Below are 16,761 nucleotides of genomic sequence, written 5' to 3'. Positions count from 1 at the left end.
GGCAAAAAACAAACAAAAAAAAAAAAAACCCAGTTTGAAGCACAACTTTGCAACAAGCTAGGACAAAAAAATTCCTTCTTGACCCCAGAATGGCAGTCAGATTTATCCTTGAATCAAGCACATATTACCCTACATTGAAAGATTATATCCTTGAATATTCTGTCTTTGCAAGTATGCATCTAGTAGCTGTTTGAACATCTGTATGGACTCTGATAAAACCACTTCTTCAGGCAGAGAATTCCACATCCTGATTGTTCTTACAGTAAAAAAACCTTTCCTTTGCCTTAGACGAAATCTTCTTTCTTCCAGTCTAAACGCATGGCCTCGTTTCCTATGTAAAGTCCGGTTTGTGAATAGATTTCCACACAATGTTTTGTATTGGCCCCGAATATATTTGTATAATGTTATCATATCCCCTCTCAGGCAACGTTTTTCTAAACTAAATAGGTTTAAATTTGTTAACCTTTCTTCATAGCTGATATGTTCCATTCCTTTTATTAATTTTGTAGCCCGCCTCTGCACTTTTTCTAGTGCCATGATATCCTTCTTTAGAACAGGTGCCCAAAATTGTACAGCATATTCAATATGTGGTCTTACCAGTGATTTATAGAGAGGCAAAATGATATTCTCGTCCCGAGAATGAATGCCCTTTTTCATGCATGACAATACCTTACTGGCCTTGGCCACTGCTGATTGACATTGCACATTGTTGCATAGTTTGTTGTCTATAACAATTCTTGTCAAGTGAGACACAGTTGGAAGCAGTTATTGATTTAAATTTATCCTCACTTGAGTTTTTTTTTTAAAGGCTTGAAAAAATTAATTTAAAGTAACTCACATCTTTCTTTAAATTTTTTTTGCCCATTCTCAGGTCTGAATATTCTATGGCATCATTCAATTTTTTCTTCATTCATTTTTCTTTGGGTAACTATGGTGGCCAAAAATTCTCTTAATTTGTCTATAAAGACATGTTCAGGAATGTTTCTGAATCTAAGGTTGGCTCTTTGTGATCTGTCCCCTAGATATTTTATCTTTTTATGTTTTTAATACTCTAGCCATATTGTATAAACATGAATTTGGTTTATTGTAACTGTTTTGACCAAATGAAACTACTTGTTTTAAACTGATTTTATCTAGCAATTTCTTAACTAAATCAGGATACATTTTTACTATATATCATCTATAAATTGTATTATTTTGAATTTAGATGATCAAAATTTGAATAATAAACTGTATTAAAAATCGTAGTTGGTACATCTTTCTGACATTGCTCTTTCTCTTCCAGAAGGTATGAAATGTATGGACAAGAATCATGGTTGTGCGCATATTTGTCGAGAGACTGCTAAAGGAGTATCCTGTGAATGCAGACCAGGATTTGAACTAACCAGAAATCAGAGAGATTGCAAATGTAGGTGAAAACAAATACGTGCTAGGAACACTGTTTTAAGGCTTGTTTCAAAAAATGTCATCTGATAGACAAATCTGGATTTATTTCATGATAATGATGATCCATTGTAACATAGTAATTTAGGCTAAAATAAAACAACTTAAAGTGACACTTCACTGGCTGAATACAAAATATATAAAAATCACTGTTTAGTAGATATACCCCAAATGACAACTTTCATGCCTTTCATTATGCATTTTTTAATTGGGGTTATATCTAACAACAGCTTGGGAAGCCTGCAGTAATCTTGGCTGTAGCCTTTCCAAGTTCTCCCCTTCTAACTGCGCCTAGACTTTCTGTGGCTGTCCACTCACAGACTACCCAATGCAGCTCAATGAGAAATCTTCAAGATGTTCTGAGCAATTGTTGCCTTTTGAGTTTAGCTCCGCTGAGCTAACCAAAGTAAGAAGTAACAAAACCTGTTGCCTGCTTGAAAGCCAGGTGGGGGTAACTATGTTCATTTATAAACGTGTCAATTTCTATTAAAATCTGCAATTTTTGCTAAATGAAAAAAGACAAAACTCTCTTCAAGCATAATGCTTTTCTGCTAGCCAAAGTGCTTTAGGGGTTTGGAGTGTCCCTTTAACCCCTTAAGGACGGCGGGCAACCCAGTCCTAAATGCCGGCGGGTGGCATAGAACATCCCCGCCGTCCCTTTACTTACCGGATCGCCGGCGATTGCGGTGGGGGGACTCACCTGGCATCCCAGGGTGTCTCCCTGCTTCTGATCCGGCCCTCCTGGGCCATGTGATCGCGAGGTCCTTGCAAGGACCTCACAATCACATGGATGGCATAGCCGTCCACAGCATTGTCAGCAGGGGGACTGCCTGGAATGCCATATCCCCTCGTCCCTGGCCAAGTAAGAAGCAGGGAGGGGGGACAAAAAAAAAAAAAGTGTTTTTTTTCTTTTTTTTAATAAAAATAAAAAAAATCTCCCCCCCCCCATTTTACACACATTACATACCTATACAAACACAAACACACTGCATTCACTATACACACACACTACACAACACCCACACTCTGCATTCATTATATACACACACTACACAAACACACACACTCTGCATTTATTATATACACACAAAACACACACTCTGCATTCATTATATACACACACACACACTCTGCATTCATTATATATACACACACAATGCATTCATTATACACACACACACACTACACAAACACATGGCATTCATTATATACACACACACACACTACACAAACACACTGCATTCACTATACACACACACACACACACTCTGCTTTCATTATATAAACACACTGCATTCACTATACACACTACACAAACATACTCTGCATTCCTTATTTACACACACACACTACACAAACACACTGCATTCACTTTACACACACTACACAAACACACTACACAAACACACACACTGCATTCACTTTACACACACTACACAAACATTCTGCATTCATTATATACACACACTATACAAACACACACACTCTGCATTCATTATATACACACTATACAAACACACACACTCTGCATTCATTATATACACACTATACAAACACACACTGCGTTCACTTTACACACACCAGACTACATCAGCTGTAAAATCAGCTGTGGCACCGTGTACTACAGAGATACAGACTAGCTTTGGAGGCAACATCAGCGCAAGATCTGTGTTGAGAGCTTTATGAAATGGGTTTTGATGGCCAAGCAGCTGCACCCATGCCTCACATCAACATGCACAATTCCAAATGCTGGCATGTTGTAAAGCCCGCCACCAATGGACACTGGATAAGTGGAAATGTGTTCTCTGGAGTGATGAATCATACTCTACTATCTGGCAATCTAATGGGAGTATCTAGGTGAGCCACATGCCAGGAGAATACTACTTACAAGAATACATCATGACTTCTGTAAATTGACTGTGGCTCTTTTCAGGGTTTGGGTTAAGCCATTTAGTTCCAGTGACGAATAATATTAATGCTAAAGAGATTTTAGATAATTGGTAATAGTGGAAAGAAACACTTTGAGGAAGCCATTTTTTCTATTAGCATGACTGTTCTCTTGTGCACAAAGGGAGGTCCATGAAGACACAGTTTCATGAGTTTGTTGTGGAGAACTCAAGTGACCTGCATGTGGCTCTCATCTCAACCCTATTGAATACCTTTTGGATTAACCAAAACGTCAATTGTGAACCAGATGTTCTTTTTCACATCAGTGCCTTACCTCACACATTCTTTTTTGCGTGAAAGGGCTTAAAAAAAGCATAATTCAAAATATATACTGAAGAAAATACCAAAGAAGCTTCTATACCAAATAAAATTACTTGTACACAGGGCCGGTGCAAGGATTTTGTTTGCCCCATTTGCTCCACAGTGGTCCTGTAGGTTTAACCCCACAAGATTAAACATTGCCTTATCTTGAAGGGTTAAACAAGCTGCTAGTAGCTGTCACACAGACAGCCACTAGAGACATCTCCACTACAATGCCATGTTTAGCTAAATGAAGCTTTGAAAGTGCATAGCGATTGCCACTTATGCGTTTTAAGTCCCCAATGCTCCTGTATGAGGAGCATTGGATTGGACCAGCGTTGCCCCATCAGTGACATTCAGCGAAGTAAGGGGGCATGCAGTACAGAGGGAGTTGGTGCTTGATAAATGTAGGTGGGAGGGGGGCTTGAATCTATGTAGGGACAGAGACATTATAGTATTTGAAATACAGGTTTATATTCCTAACACTATGGTGTTCTTTGAAAAGTATTGATTAACTTATTTTTTAAATTAAAATGGTCCTTTTTCCCCAAATACAATCAATCACTGATACTACATAAAAAATTCTCTCACACACACACACACACACACACAAACTCATTCACACTCAATGGTCCACACAATCACAATCCGTGACCAATGCACACACAAATTTAATGACTCACTCAGAGTGAGACACACACACTGACTCAAGCAGACATACACTGACTCATGCAGACTGACACACACACACACACAGACCCCATCACACACACACACTGATCCAGGCACACAAACACTGACCCAAGCACACACACACACACACACATAAAATACTGATGCACACACACATGCACACTGACCTAAGCAGACACACACACACAGACCCAAGCACACACAAACATCCTGACTGAAACAGACTGACAAACACACACACACCATGACCTGTGGGTCCCAGTCCCTGCTTTACTCTCTTTTAGCTCTGCCTCCGCTATCCTCCCGCCCACTTGACCCCGAGCGCAGGGGAAGGGGCGGAGCGATCGTGTAATGCGCCCGTGCGCTGCCGGCATGACAGGTGTGTAGTGGGAGGCGGCTTTCTGATCTTTGTGGCCAGAGGTTGAAGGCACTGGGCGCTAGTCTGCAGCCACGTAAGTGCTTCACCTGCGGCATACAAAGAATGTGTCCCACATAAAGGGGCGCTTCTTATTGGCGCCCCCCTTAAGAAGTTCCCTAGACAGCTGTCTAATCAGCCTATAGTACGCACTGGCCCTGCTTGTACACTATCCCAAATCCTTATGCACATTTAAATAACTTAAGGTTTTCTTAGTATCACTCAAAAGGCTAGTTAAGTGTAAGCTCACCTGCCACGTCAAGGCAAAACCTCTTAGGGGAGGCCTACACTAGCAATTCATCTTGCTGTCTTAAACCAAAAGGTAAAATGTCTAATGAAACAGAGAGGTTATTTTTCTAAACTTCTTAACCCTTGATAAGGAACACATGGGGTGGGAGGCAGCACTGTAACATGGCTGTGTAATACCAATGCAAATACTAACATACAAAATTAAGTCCTGCTCTCAAACTCGCACTACTGAGCAACAGCAATGACTATGGTACACATCAGCCCCAATACATACAATAAAAACCAAAGAAAAAATGTACTTTCACACTATCCAAAATCCCTATGCACATTTAAATAACTGGATTGTTTTTAGTATTACTCCATTGCCCATTTAGGTGAAGCTCACCTGCCACATCAAGGCAAAACCTCTTAGTGGAGTCATACAATAACTATTCATCTTGCGGTCTTCAGCCAAAGGTAAAATCCAAAAAATAGTGGTTATGTGTGCAAATGGGAAACAACTCCATGTTAATGCCCATGGTGCAATAGGATGTGTAATAACCTCAAATAGTTGTGATGGTCATGTGTCCACATACTTTTAGCCATGCAGTGTATATGAACTATGTGCACGTATGGAAATGCAATGTTTTTTGTATAAGTGTGTTGTTTATGCATTACAACATTTTTGAGGAATATTCTTAAACAGTGTTATAGTTACCCATTTTATTTAAAAAAAAATTGTGTACTTAAGACCTATTGTGTCAATGTTATGTTTTATATCTCAATTAAAGGTTGCTCTTGATTACTTTGCAGTGACTTGTAACTATGGAAATGGTGGCTGTCAGCACACATGTGATGACACGGATCAAGGTCCTCAATGCGGCTGTCATATCAAGTTTGCCCTGCACTCTGATGGCAAGACATGCATAGGTATATAGTGTGTGGATTGATACAAACAGTAAAGTGTTTTTATGTTAACATATATAAATCCCTTATTCTAGATTTAAACATTGAAATAGACAATTACAGATTAGTACTGAGGTCCACATTGTTTTAAACGTTTGAGAACATTAAAAATTGATATTTCATTTCAAGATCTCAATGCACTGACATATTAAAATAAAAGCATCCAATATATCGTTTCTTTAATATTTAAAGTCTTCAATAAATTCCACCCCAATGTGAAAACTCAGTAAAGGGACACTATAATCACCAGAACAACTACAGCGTATTATATTTGGTCTGGTGAGTATTAATCATTCCTTTTAGGCTTTTTTGCAGTAAACACAAGTTTTTTTTGTTGTCAGAGAAAAGGCAGTATATACATTACAACCTAGGGATACCTCCACTGGCCACTCCTCAGATGGGTACTAGAGGTGCTTCCTTGGCAGTGCTGTACAGTGCCATTCAATGTCTCCACCCTCTTCATGACACTAAAGGTCCTCATAGAGATACATTGATTCAATGCAACTCTATGATTGGCCAGGGCTGTGTTTGGCTTGTGCTCACACTGCCCCTGATCTGCCTCCTTGACAAGCTCAGCACATAACTTCTGATGATGTCAGCCAAGCAAACAGATCAGGGGCAGAGCCAGCAGCAGCAGACCACAATAAAGGTAAGAATTTGCTATATTTAGGGGGGTGGGGACAGGGAGGCTAGATGGTGGTTTCTAACCCTAAAGTATTCCTTTAAATCAGTGTGTTTAGACTCTTTAGTCAGTACCACTTTACTCCTAATACACTTACACTGACTTTCCTTTAAATCTCCTTATTAATTATGGTCTAGACATGTGCATTTGGTTTGTTTAAAATCGCATCATGAAAAATTTCTGAATGAAAAGATGAAAGAAGCTTTTGATTTCTGCAGAATCTAAAACGCAAAGAAAATTTTCCATAATATTAAGCAAGTGAGGCAGCAAAATTAAGAAAATGTTCATTTCATCTTTTTAGTAGATACTAGATTGCTACCTAATTTGCTATCCTTATATGGGATTCCAACACTGCTGACTTCATTATCAAATTTCTTACAGATTCTTTGTTTACTCCTTTTGACCGTCTCTGTGCCAGAAAGGTCACTTTCATTCTCTAAAACAATTTTAACAAGGGCAACGTTTTCATTATGGGTGACCATAGGAAACTTCTTGTCCTTTTTCTCAACAAATATTTTTGTTATTCATGTGGCCTTACATGCACTGACTCTACTTGTGTAGTTCTTTACACTTTATGCTGACAACAACATAGTATACCCATTACATTAGCTAGTCTTTGCAGGACTAAAGGGTTTGTAGTCACGTTAATTTGTGGTAGTGATGTATATTGTATGACGGGATTCACTGGTACACGCATACAGAAACAGACTTGCTGATATGTATTAAGGCATAAATATCCCCACCCCCACAGATATATATGCAGATTCACACACTTATAGACACATTCATACTTATTAGCACAGAATCACATAAACACACTTACAGGCATATGCACACACATATAGAAGAATTGGTAAAATACAGTCAAGCACATAATCATAGATCTACTCACAGGCAAATATATATATATATATATATATATATATATATATATATATATATATATACACACACACATACACATATAAAATTACAAACATATTGTCAAATACATAAATATACAGGAGTATAGATACGCACTTGCACATAATCACAGGTACACAGATAGGCACATACACTCTGGGAGGTAATCAGGCTCTTTTGTACCATTGAATGTTTTCTTATCCTACAAAAGGTGTCATGATCTCGTAACAAAAATAATGTTTTGATTGTAATGTTAATTCTGATTATATTATGGTATTAAAAATGTTATAGGTATGCATTTTCTTATATCCTATGTACAATGAGATTTAATTTATTTTACACTATGGTAAATAGTAGCTGTGGCGGACCGCCTGGGATCCTCTGCGAAATCACGAATCCTAGTAATCACCGAGTACCATAAGCACTGCACCAAAACACCATAAGCACTTCTAGCCGCCGCAGCTTGGCTGGGGTCTTGCCGTCTCCGCCCACCCTGGACCCAAGTCCTGGATCCAGCTCCCAGTGGGTAGACCTCTCCTCCATAGAATATAGCAGGTATAGCTGTTTCCCCCACACATGAGCCGAGGCTTAATGCTGGGAGTAGACTGTTTTATTCAGGGCCACACAGCCTTTTATGCAAAAGTCCCTACAGGGGGTTTGCCACACAAAATAACAAGCTAATCCCTCCCATGATCCTCTGTGCCTGAGAGTTAATTACCTGGGAAAACACAACACCCCAAAACATGCATAACACAACCATGTACCCCCTCAAGTCTTATATCCCTAGATAGCCTGGATATGAGCGCACAACATATCCAAAAAGCGCTCAGATCCCACAAATACAACCGAAATGCTACCGGGGTAAAGTTTTGACTGACCGCACGCGAGGCTCCTGCCCAAAACAGTTCCATTGAATCAGTGGTAGCGGTCGTTCTCTTTCAGGAGTACAAAAATTAATAAACTACCAACTACCAAACGATTTTACCGAGCAGTGCTCTTCTAGGATGTACAGAACTGAACGCATGCGGGGATGGAAGTTAAGCAGTGTTCGTGAGGTAGCGTACCAATTTTAGTTCCATGCACTCGACGACCAAACACCTCTGCCTGTGTTCATGCGAACAAGATGGCCACCAACACGTGTTCATGCATACGAACGGCGGCCACTCAGCGAAAACTTAGAACACTGAGGTGAGAATTGTTACAAAGTGTCAATAGGATTTAAAAAGCTCCCGCGTGGTCTTTAGTTTGTGGATTTGTTCGGCTCCCGACCAGTACAGGGAAAACAAATGAGCAGTCTTTTTACATGCTTTTTGCAGGGCCCATAGTGTTTAGGCAGAAGGCTAGTCAGCAGGCTCCTCCAGGAAAATGTGTCAGAGGCATCTTTGCCACAGTAGTTTTGCTAATGTCCCTGTTAATTAATACATCTGTGGAGATATATGATACTTGCCAACATGATTATACTGACAGATCTCTTTCTTTCGAACAGGGGAGAAACGCTACGATCAAATCCCTAGTGCTCCTATCTTAGCCAATGGTGAATATAATTTATTTTTTATTGCAGTCAGTTTGTATAGAAGTGGATATATATGTAATACTTCTCCTAGTTTTGTACCACGGAACATTATTCATTAAAGTGTGTGATATCAGAAATTTAATGTCAATTTGAAATATTAGACTAAATAGGTTAACTGGAAAATTTCCCCAAGTTGCCAATGTTTTAAGTTTGACTAATTCAGCCTAAAATTTAAATTTCATTCTTAATTTACTTTGTATTCCCCACAATCCATACTTTAGCAAATTACATACTGAATTGCTGGGAATACAACAGAGAAATGTACATTTTAGGGAAATATAGCTGAATTTAATGTGAAGCTATTGTCTCGATTTGCTCCTGTCGCTACAACAAATTTAAAGCTGTTAATTTCTGTTTGAAATCTCAGGGTGTCACTTCCATCCATCTGCTCAAACAGAAAGTAGAAAGTAGAAAGTAGAAAGGCTGTACATCAGAAGTGACGGGTGTAGAGAGCACAGAAAGCTGCAAAGCTCTGACATTTAAAAAGCTAGAATGACACAGGGAACTCCTATACAGATACCTGCACATCAGTTTGTTCATAGTCTCTCAAAGGTAGAAGAAGGGGACAGACTTTGAACAAACATGAAAAATTACTGTAATGGATTCCCCATACTCTGGCTGAGTAAATCTGTTGAAAAGTCTTCCAGGTCCTGAAGTTAAGCAGTGATTATAACTCTGGTATACCCAAACATCAGCCGAGACTTGATGAAGGGTACAATGAACTGTTTTATTAGGGCCAAGTGGCCTGTTTATATACACAGACCCCCATCATGGGGTCTCCATTCATTACAATGGTAAGCCCGCCCAGGCATCTCTTTGCATTAGCTTAAACTAGATATCTCCTTGGCACTAGAGGTATAAAATATTACAAAAAACACCCCAAAATACACATAATAACGCTAGGAACCTCCAAAAAGTATTATATTCACATATAGCTGGGATCTGAGCAGCCATGTTGTCCGAATAACACTCAGATCCATGTATACTAGCCTGAATCACCACCGGGGTAAAGTTTTGAACGGCCGCACACGTGGTCCCATGCCCAAAACAGTTCCACGGCGTTTGGTGCTTTTGCCACTTTCGGGGATTCCCATACGACAAAGGTTCCCCCTGGCTCAAAGAATGGTCTTTGTTTGGGAGAGTCTGTTCACCAAAAAAGTGCTCTTTGGGCTTCTCTGGAAATGGAGTAGGCAGCGGTATGATCTCCTTGGGGTTTGCGAGGTCAGGTAGCCGAACCAGAATTATATACACTACCACAAAGTACTGCTGCCTACATTAGGCAGACAAAATGGCCACCATTTTCTGTAGCACGTGGTTTTGGTTATACGAATGGCGGCCACCCAGAGAGAGCGCTTAAGTCTGTGGTTACTTTGTAGTTAACGAGCCAGGGGGGTGGTCGGTGTTCGGTAGTTTGCGAATACCGACCCTGGTAAACGTGCTTTGAGTTCGGGGAAACTTCGAAAACGAAATAGGGGAAACTCTTCTTAAGAGATGAGCAATAGAGAGTTCATCACAATTACAGATCATGTTAATGTCATTTTTAAATGCCGAAGGAGGGTTGCAGATGAAAGAGCAAGCAAACACAAAAACACACAGACAAGGCTACGTTCTGAAGTGCACACAAAGCAATGATGTGACTGGTCTCTGTTAGGTTGGCAGCAGTTGGTTAAATAACAGTTGGGGGAAAAAAACAGTAAAAAACAGTAATAAAAAAAAACTAATGTTATATATCACTTAAAATACTACAATTAAGTTTCATTAATTGTAATAAACTTTTAAAAAATGAGGAGTGAAAATGTGATGATGTTCTTTAGAAAGAAAATTGTGAAAGTTGAATAACATATTAATAATTTTATATTATCTTATCATTTTCTTGTTGTCAATTTTAAACTATAGAGAGCTGCTCAGTGAACAATGGTGGCTGTGACAGTCGATGCCACGATACACTAACAGGTGTGCATTGCAGCTGTCCTATGGGTTTCATGCTACAGCCGGACAGAAAGACGTGTAAAGGTAATACTGCAGAGAGGTGTATATTAGACATGTGCATTCATTTTTGTACTAATCAGAAGATTAAATATAATTGTTTTTTTATTAAACACATATTTATCGATAAATTAACAAATGATTGAATACCCGGATATGTTTCTAAACAAAATGTAAATACCAGTTAAGCTGTAAAAAGGTTAATATTAAAGGAACACTCCTGACCCCTAATGCACTCTAGCTAGCTGAAATGCTTCATTTGTAAACAGTGTATCCTCTTTATTTTTCATTTTACAAAAAGAGCAGATTTCAACTGAAATTGACACTTTTCTAAATTAACCTTGTCACACCCACTTGACTTTCAAGCAGATAACAGGTCCTGTTACTTCCTGGTTTGGTTAGCTCAGTGGAGCTAAACTCAAGAGGCAGCAATTGCTCAGAGCACCAGCCTTGCAATGACATCTCATTGATCGGCATTTGGAAGTCTTTTATTGGACAGCCACATAAAGTCTGGATAGGAAGGAGAGGGCTTACAAAAACAGCAGACAAGAGAACTGTTTTTAGATATACCCCAATGAAAAAATGCACACTTAAATGCATGCATGTTTTAATTTGGGGTATATTTAATAATCAGTGATTTTTATTTATTTTTTTGGATTTGGGCCGTGGAGTGTTCTTTTAAAGCAGATTAAACTAAAAATACAAAATATTCTAAACAGCCTAGCAGAACTCCAAGAATTTTATTTAAATTAGACTACTTCCATAGTACCACAAAACTCGTAAATCACAGGTAAAATATCTCTTGATGTAATATTTTTTTTACCTGTGCGTGGATGGTTAACAATATTACGCTTCCCCTACAAGAATGCTTAAAAGAACCAATGTGTGAATATTTGAATTATTGGATGTCTGGACATGCCTTTTGCAAAACACCCCAGTATCTCTGTAGTCCATAAAAAATCCTGTTATTTCAGTTACTTTATTTACTCACAAATGGGATTTTACCGTACACCATATTCTTTTTTATGTCAATCTGTAAGACTTGTTGTCTCTCACAAAAGATAGGAATTGAACACAAACAAGATATCACAGTGGGGTTACAGTGTGAATGTTTCTCTCATGAGACTTGCCTGTCAGAGCATTCTGATTGCTTGGCTTATAATCCAACCAACCAGAGCACTCCGAGGCTTCAAAGAATGGGAAGGCCCTTATAAATGCTTTTTCTGCCTTGAAGGCTCAGTCTGTGCCAAATGCTTGCAGGGCTCAGTTCGGATTATTTAATTTTTTTGCTGTGTGTTTTCTTTTTATGCAATACAGATTTTTTTATAGTAATAGTATTGTTGGGTTATTATGATTTTTAGTTAGCTTTTTATGGCTGAAGAAAGAAAAAAAGACTTCTGAAGAAATATATATATTTTTTTTAGAAGAAGAGCTGGATTTATTGCCTGTCTCACTATTGTTCGGTTGAGGGGAGTAGGTAGAGCATTTTTATTTTGGAGGTAGCTAGGGGCTTTGGAACCCCTAGGGGAAAGAGAAGGGGTGTAAAATTTGGGGGTCTGACAATGGCATGTTCACCTCTCATGATGTTATTATTACCCTACCTGAAGCCAGTGGGTGTTGGGGGAGAGGACAAAGCCATTTTTAAATAGCCCCACCCAAAGCAGATGGGAAAATGGTATGTCCCAGTCATGGTTCTGATCAGGTCAGACAAGACACTTATGCCGCGGTTGACTTCAGGTAGTTTATTTGAGTTATTAGACATGGTTAGACACTGGTAACAATAAGAATAACAGGAGAAAGAGGGAATATGTATAATAAAGACAAAGGGAGAAAGCAGAACCTAGAAACAGAATTACAGGGGAGTATGAAAATAGAAGTTTAGGCCATATGCCCCCAAACAGGTCTACAGGAGGAGACAGGGAACAGTTAGATAAAACTAAACAGGAATATAAAGGATAAAGTAAAACAGGTTAAAGCCGCAATTGAGGTGATCAGCCTCTTTGGTTTGTAATCAGAACTGCAGTTTCAGGGTCTTTGAGGATACTTGAATGATAAAAATTTCTGTAATATCCAGGTGTCAAGATTACAAGTTGATCCAGCACGCAGTACTTTGTCACACCTAGGACTAAGGATTAAGTATACCCGGACCTTAGAATGGCCAGACTTAACGTATCCAAGAATAGTCAAAATACTTGCCGAGGTCAGGGACACAGAATCAGACAAAAGTCAAGGATACCAGATATCGGGGAAGTCAAAGCCAAAGACCAGAAAATCAAGATCAGGAACGCACTCTCTGATAACCATAGGCATGAAACCACAACAAGGCAATGAGCATGAGGAGAATTAGGTTTAAATACCCCTCCTGTGGATCCAATTGGCTGTAACCGACCTTTGACCCCAAAGGCAATTACCAGGTGTTCATGATTGCTGCTCAGCACAAACCCTCCTGTGGATTTGATTGTCCATGACTGGCCTTTGACCCCAAAAGTAATTACCAGGTTTCCATGTGCATGATTGCTGCTCGGCACAACTTTTCCTGTCAGGACAGTAATGTTGCTCGGCACAACTTTTCTTTTTAAGTGACAACAGGTAGGTTGGAACCAAATCAATATGAAAAGTCCAGTAAAGTAAGAAAGAAGGTTCGTTTTGGAGATCAGGTTGGAATAAATCAGGATGCTTTTCTTTAGAAAGAGCCAAGAGCAGAAGACATGTCAGGTTCAGAACACAACTTCTCTCAATGTAAAGGCAACTTGGTTTTGTCGGGTGTGGCCTTTTATAGCAGATATAAATCATGCCATGCAGGTGTGAGAGACTTGGGTAACTAGTGGCTAGGGAGGCCACTAGTGGTGAAAACTGAAACAGTAATGAAAATAAACAGAAGAAAAGAAACATATTTTGAATTGTCAGGATAGGATCCTGACAGTCCCCTTTTACTAATCCTCAACTGCCGCCTATCTATCGGGGCTGGGGAAACTTATGGAGAGCAAAAAACAGGGCTCAAGAGTATAGTGAGAACAGGCAGCAGCTGAAATAGCCTGCCCTTCGGTGGGTCCCTGCTCAGATCTCAAGCTGGTTTTAGCTCATATTGTGCCATTACAAATAGAACATCTCTGAAACATATCAGACTGGTCCCACCCATACGGGCAGTCCAGATCCGAAAAGCCAGCAAGTTCTCTCTGCACGAGAGACACAGCAAACCCAGACGATCGTTTCAGCCTTGTTAGGCATTATCAGTGAGGCATAGGTGATATCTCTCTAGGCACCGTGAGCTAACGAGTTAATCATTTCCCTCTAAAGCAAACTATTCAAAACTGCATTCTTTTTTTTTTTATTCTTGTTTTTTGGCATGTCGTTGCTTTACATCGTTGTAACAAAGCGTGTATTACATAGTACAAGCATTTATACTCATAAGTATTGAGGTAGTTAATGTTTCATTTTTTATATTCTCATGTACCTCATCTCTGGTTTTATAGTACTTGCTTATTAGCGACATTTTTTATTTTTTTAAAAACCAAACAGTATAACCATTAACATTATAATGTAACCAAAACCGCTGCAGAGTGAGCCATCCGACGTGGACATCGCCTTCTCGCAGTTTGGAGTAGATAATAGTGGTCTCTTTCTCTAGCAATGGTGAGAGAGTAGGACTGCATTATTTTTTTAGCTTGGATCTTCAGTGACACTTATGTGACCAGTAAGTTTATTTTAAATGTTCTTTAAAGTTTTTAACTATTTTGAAATTATGTAATCCTGCCTAATTTCTTACATAAGAGTATGTAGAAAATACACTAAGAGGAATGATATTAGTTTTATTTAGCTTTGGGAGGAGTGTTATTAAATTAAAGGACCACTATAGGCACCCAGACCACTTAAGCGCAATGAAGTGGTCTGGGTGCCAGGTCCCTCTAGTTTTAACCCTGTAGCTGAAAACATAGCAGTGTCACAGAAACTACTATGTTTAAATTGCAGGGTTAATCCAGCCTCTAGTGGCTGTCTCCCTGATAGCCGCTAGAGGCCGCTTCTGCGATTCTCAGTGTGAAAATCGCATTGAGTAATGCTTTCCTATCGGCGGTTTGAATGCACGTGCGGCTCTGGCCGCTCATGCGCATTCGTCTCCACTCAGGTGCTGACATCGGCAGGGCAAGGAGAGGTCACCAGCGGCGAGGGAGCCCAGCGCTGGCTTAAGGTAAGTGGCTGAAGAGATCCAGCGGGAGGGGGCCGATGAGGAAGGGGGGGACCTAATAACCCTTAAAGTGCCAGGAAAACAGGTTTGTTTTCCTGGCACTATAGTGCTCCTTTAAGCTGAACAAAAAAATATATAAAAACAAACCTATGCACATATACATTTACTGTCAACAAACAGTGTGATACAAGCGCAAACAAGAAGAATATGCAGTCATTATCAGTTAGAATAACTGTTAACTATTATTAGTTAACGAATAACAGATTTTAAACACGTATGGTGGGATTGCCGATAATCCAATATCTTTGGGAAGTAACGAGTCAGTATTTGTGAACCTTATTAAAAAAAGAAGCTAAAACTGACCCTGAACATGGTTTTGTTACATATGGATTGGATATGAAGGCAATTGATAGATGTCTTCGTCCGGTTGCCCTCCAAATATTAATGGCTGTCAAAATATCAATAGCAAGGAACTGTAAGTCCCCTTTGGTGGACAGCTGGCCCAAGATTCATTCACAAATTATTATACAATGCAAGATGGAGCGAACTATTACTAGACGATCCCCTTTGTTGTTCCATCAATACAGTTACTGGGACAGATGGATTAAAAGATTAACAGCATAATAATTCGTTATATCTTTACTAGTCCCTGGCCATAAAATAACTATTATTAATATACAATATTCCTTTGTTATACCTAATCCGGCGGACGCCCCCTGCTCTGAGTCCCCATACAGCCACAACCTGATTTTGTCTTGTTTTTCTTTTGTTTTTTTCGTAGTCCAAATCTGTTTGTCCTAATGATTAATTCAAACTGTAATTAAATTAACGAAAAAGAAAAGAAAAGGTGTGGATAAGAAATGATGATTTGGTATTGGATTTTGCTGACATCGAAGTTTAAGGGCAAATTCGCAATAATAAATACCAATTTCTGATGTGAAAAAAATAAATAAAAAATATTCTTAGAAATATCTCACAAATGACCAAGAATTTCACAATGATATAATGCTATATTCACTTTTACTCAACAGATATTGATGAATGTCGTCTGAATAATGGTGGCTGTGATCACATTTGTCGAAATTCAGTTGGAAGTTTTGAATGTGGCTGTAAAAAGGGGTATAAACTCCTGATTAATGAAAGAGGTTGTCAGGGTGAGTTAAACAAAATATGCATGTTAAACCAAGTATACACAGTATGTGGGGCAGGTATGGACTCTAAAAGGGCTGCAGTTTGTGTGGGGATAGGGACTGTAGTATAGGGGAAACAGGAGCTGTAGTGTATTGGGGAGATATGGGCTCTAGTATATGAGGGGATAGGCACTGAAGTGTATTGGAAGGGTTGTAGTATATGGAGGAATAAGGGCTGTGGTGTGTGTGTGTGTGAGGGGGGGGGGGGGGAATATGGGGCCCCCTGAAGATAAGATGGTGCCTAGACACTCC

At 39.3% G+C, this 16,761-nt stretch overlaps 1 protein-coding gene across 1 annotated transcript in view; it reads left to right on the top strand.

Moving 5' to 3' along the window:
- The window catches only part of SCUBE3 (signal peptide, CUB domain and EGF like domain containing 3), a 180,834-nt gene that overhangs the window by 87,713 nt on the left and 76,360 nt on the right, over nucleotides 1-16,761 (top strand). The window contains exons 6-10 of the mRNA XM_063453038.1: nucleotides 1,286-1,408; nucleotides 5,840-5,956; nucleotides 9,064-9,111; nucleotides 11,047-11,163; nucleotides 16,351-16,473. Coding sequence (XP_063309108.1) covers nucleotides 1,286-1,408; nucleotides 5,840-5,956; nucleotides 9,064-9,111; nucleotides 11,047-11,163; nucleotides 16,351-16,473 — 528 coding nt within the window. The remainder of the gene's footprint in view (nucleotides 1-1,285; nucleotides 1,409-5,839; nucleotides 5,957-9,063; nucleotides 9,112-11,046; nucleotides 11,164-16,350; nucleotides 16,474-16,761) is intronic.

Source organism: Pelobates fuscus, chromosome 1, assembly GCF_036172605.1.
Source record: "Pelobates fuscus isolate aPelFus1 chromosome 1, aPelFus1.pri, whole genome shotgun sequence".
In the NCBI taxonomy this organism is placed as follows: Eukaryota; Metazoa; Chordata; class Amphibia; order Anura; family Pelobatidae; genus Pelobates; species Pelobates fuscus.
The sequence above is the reverse complement of the archived record's forward strand: the minus strand, read 5'-3'. Positions and strand labels throughout refer to the sequence as shown.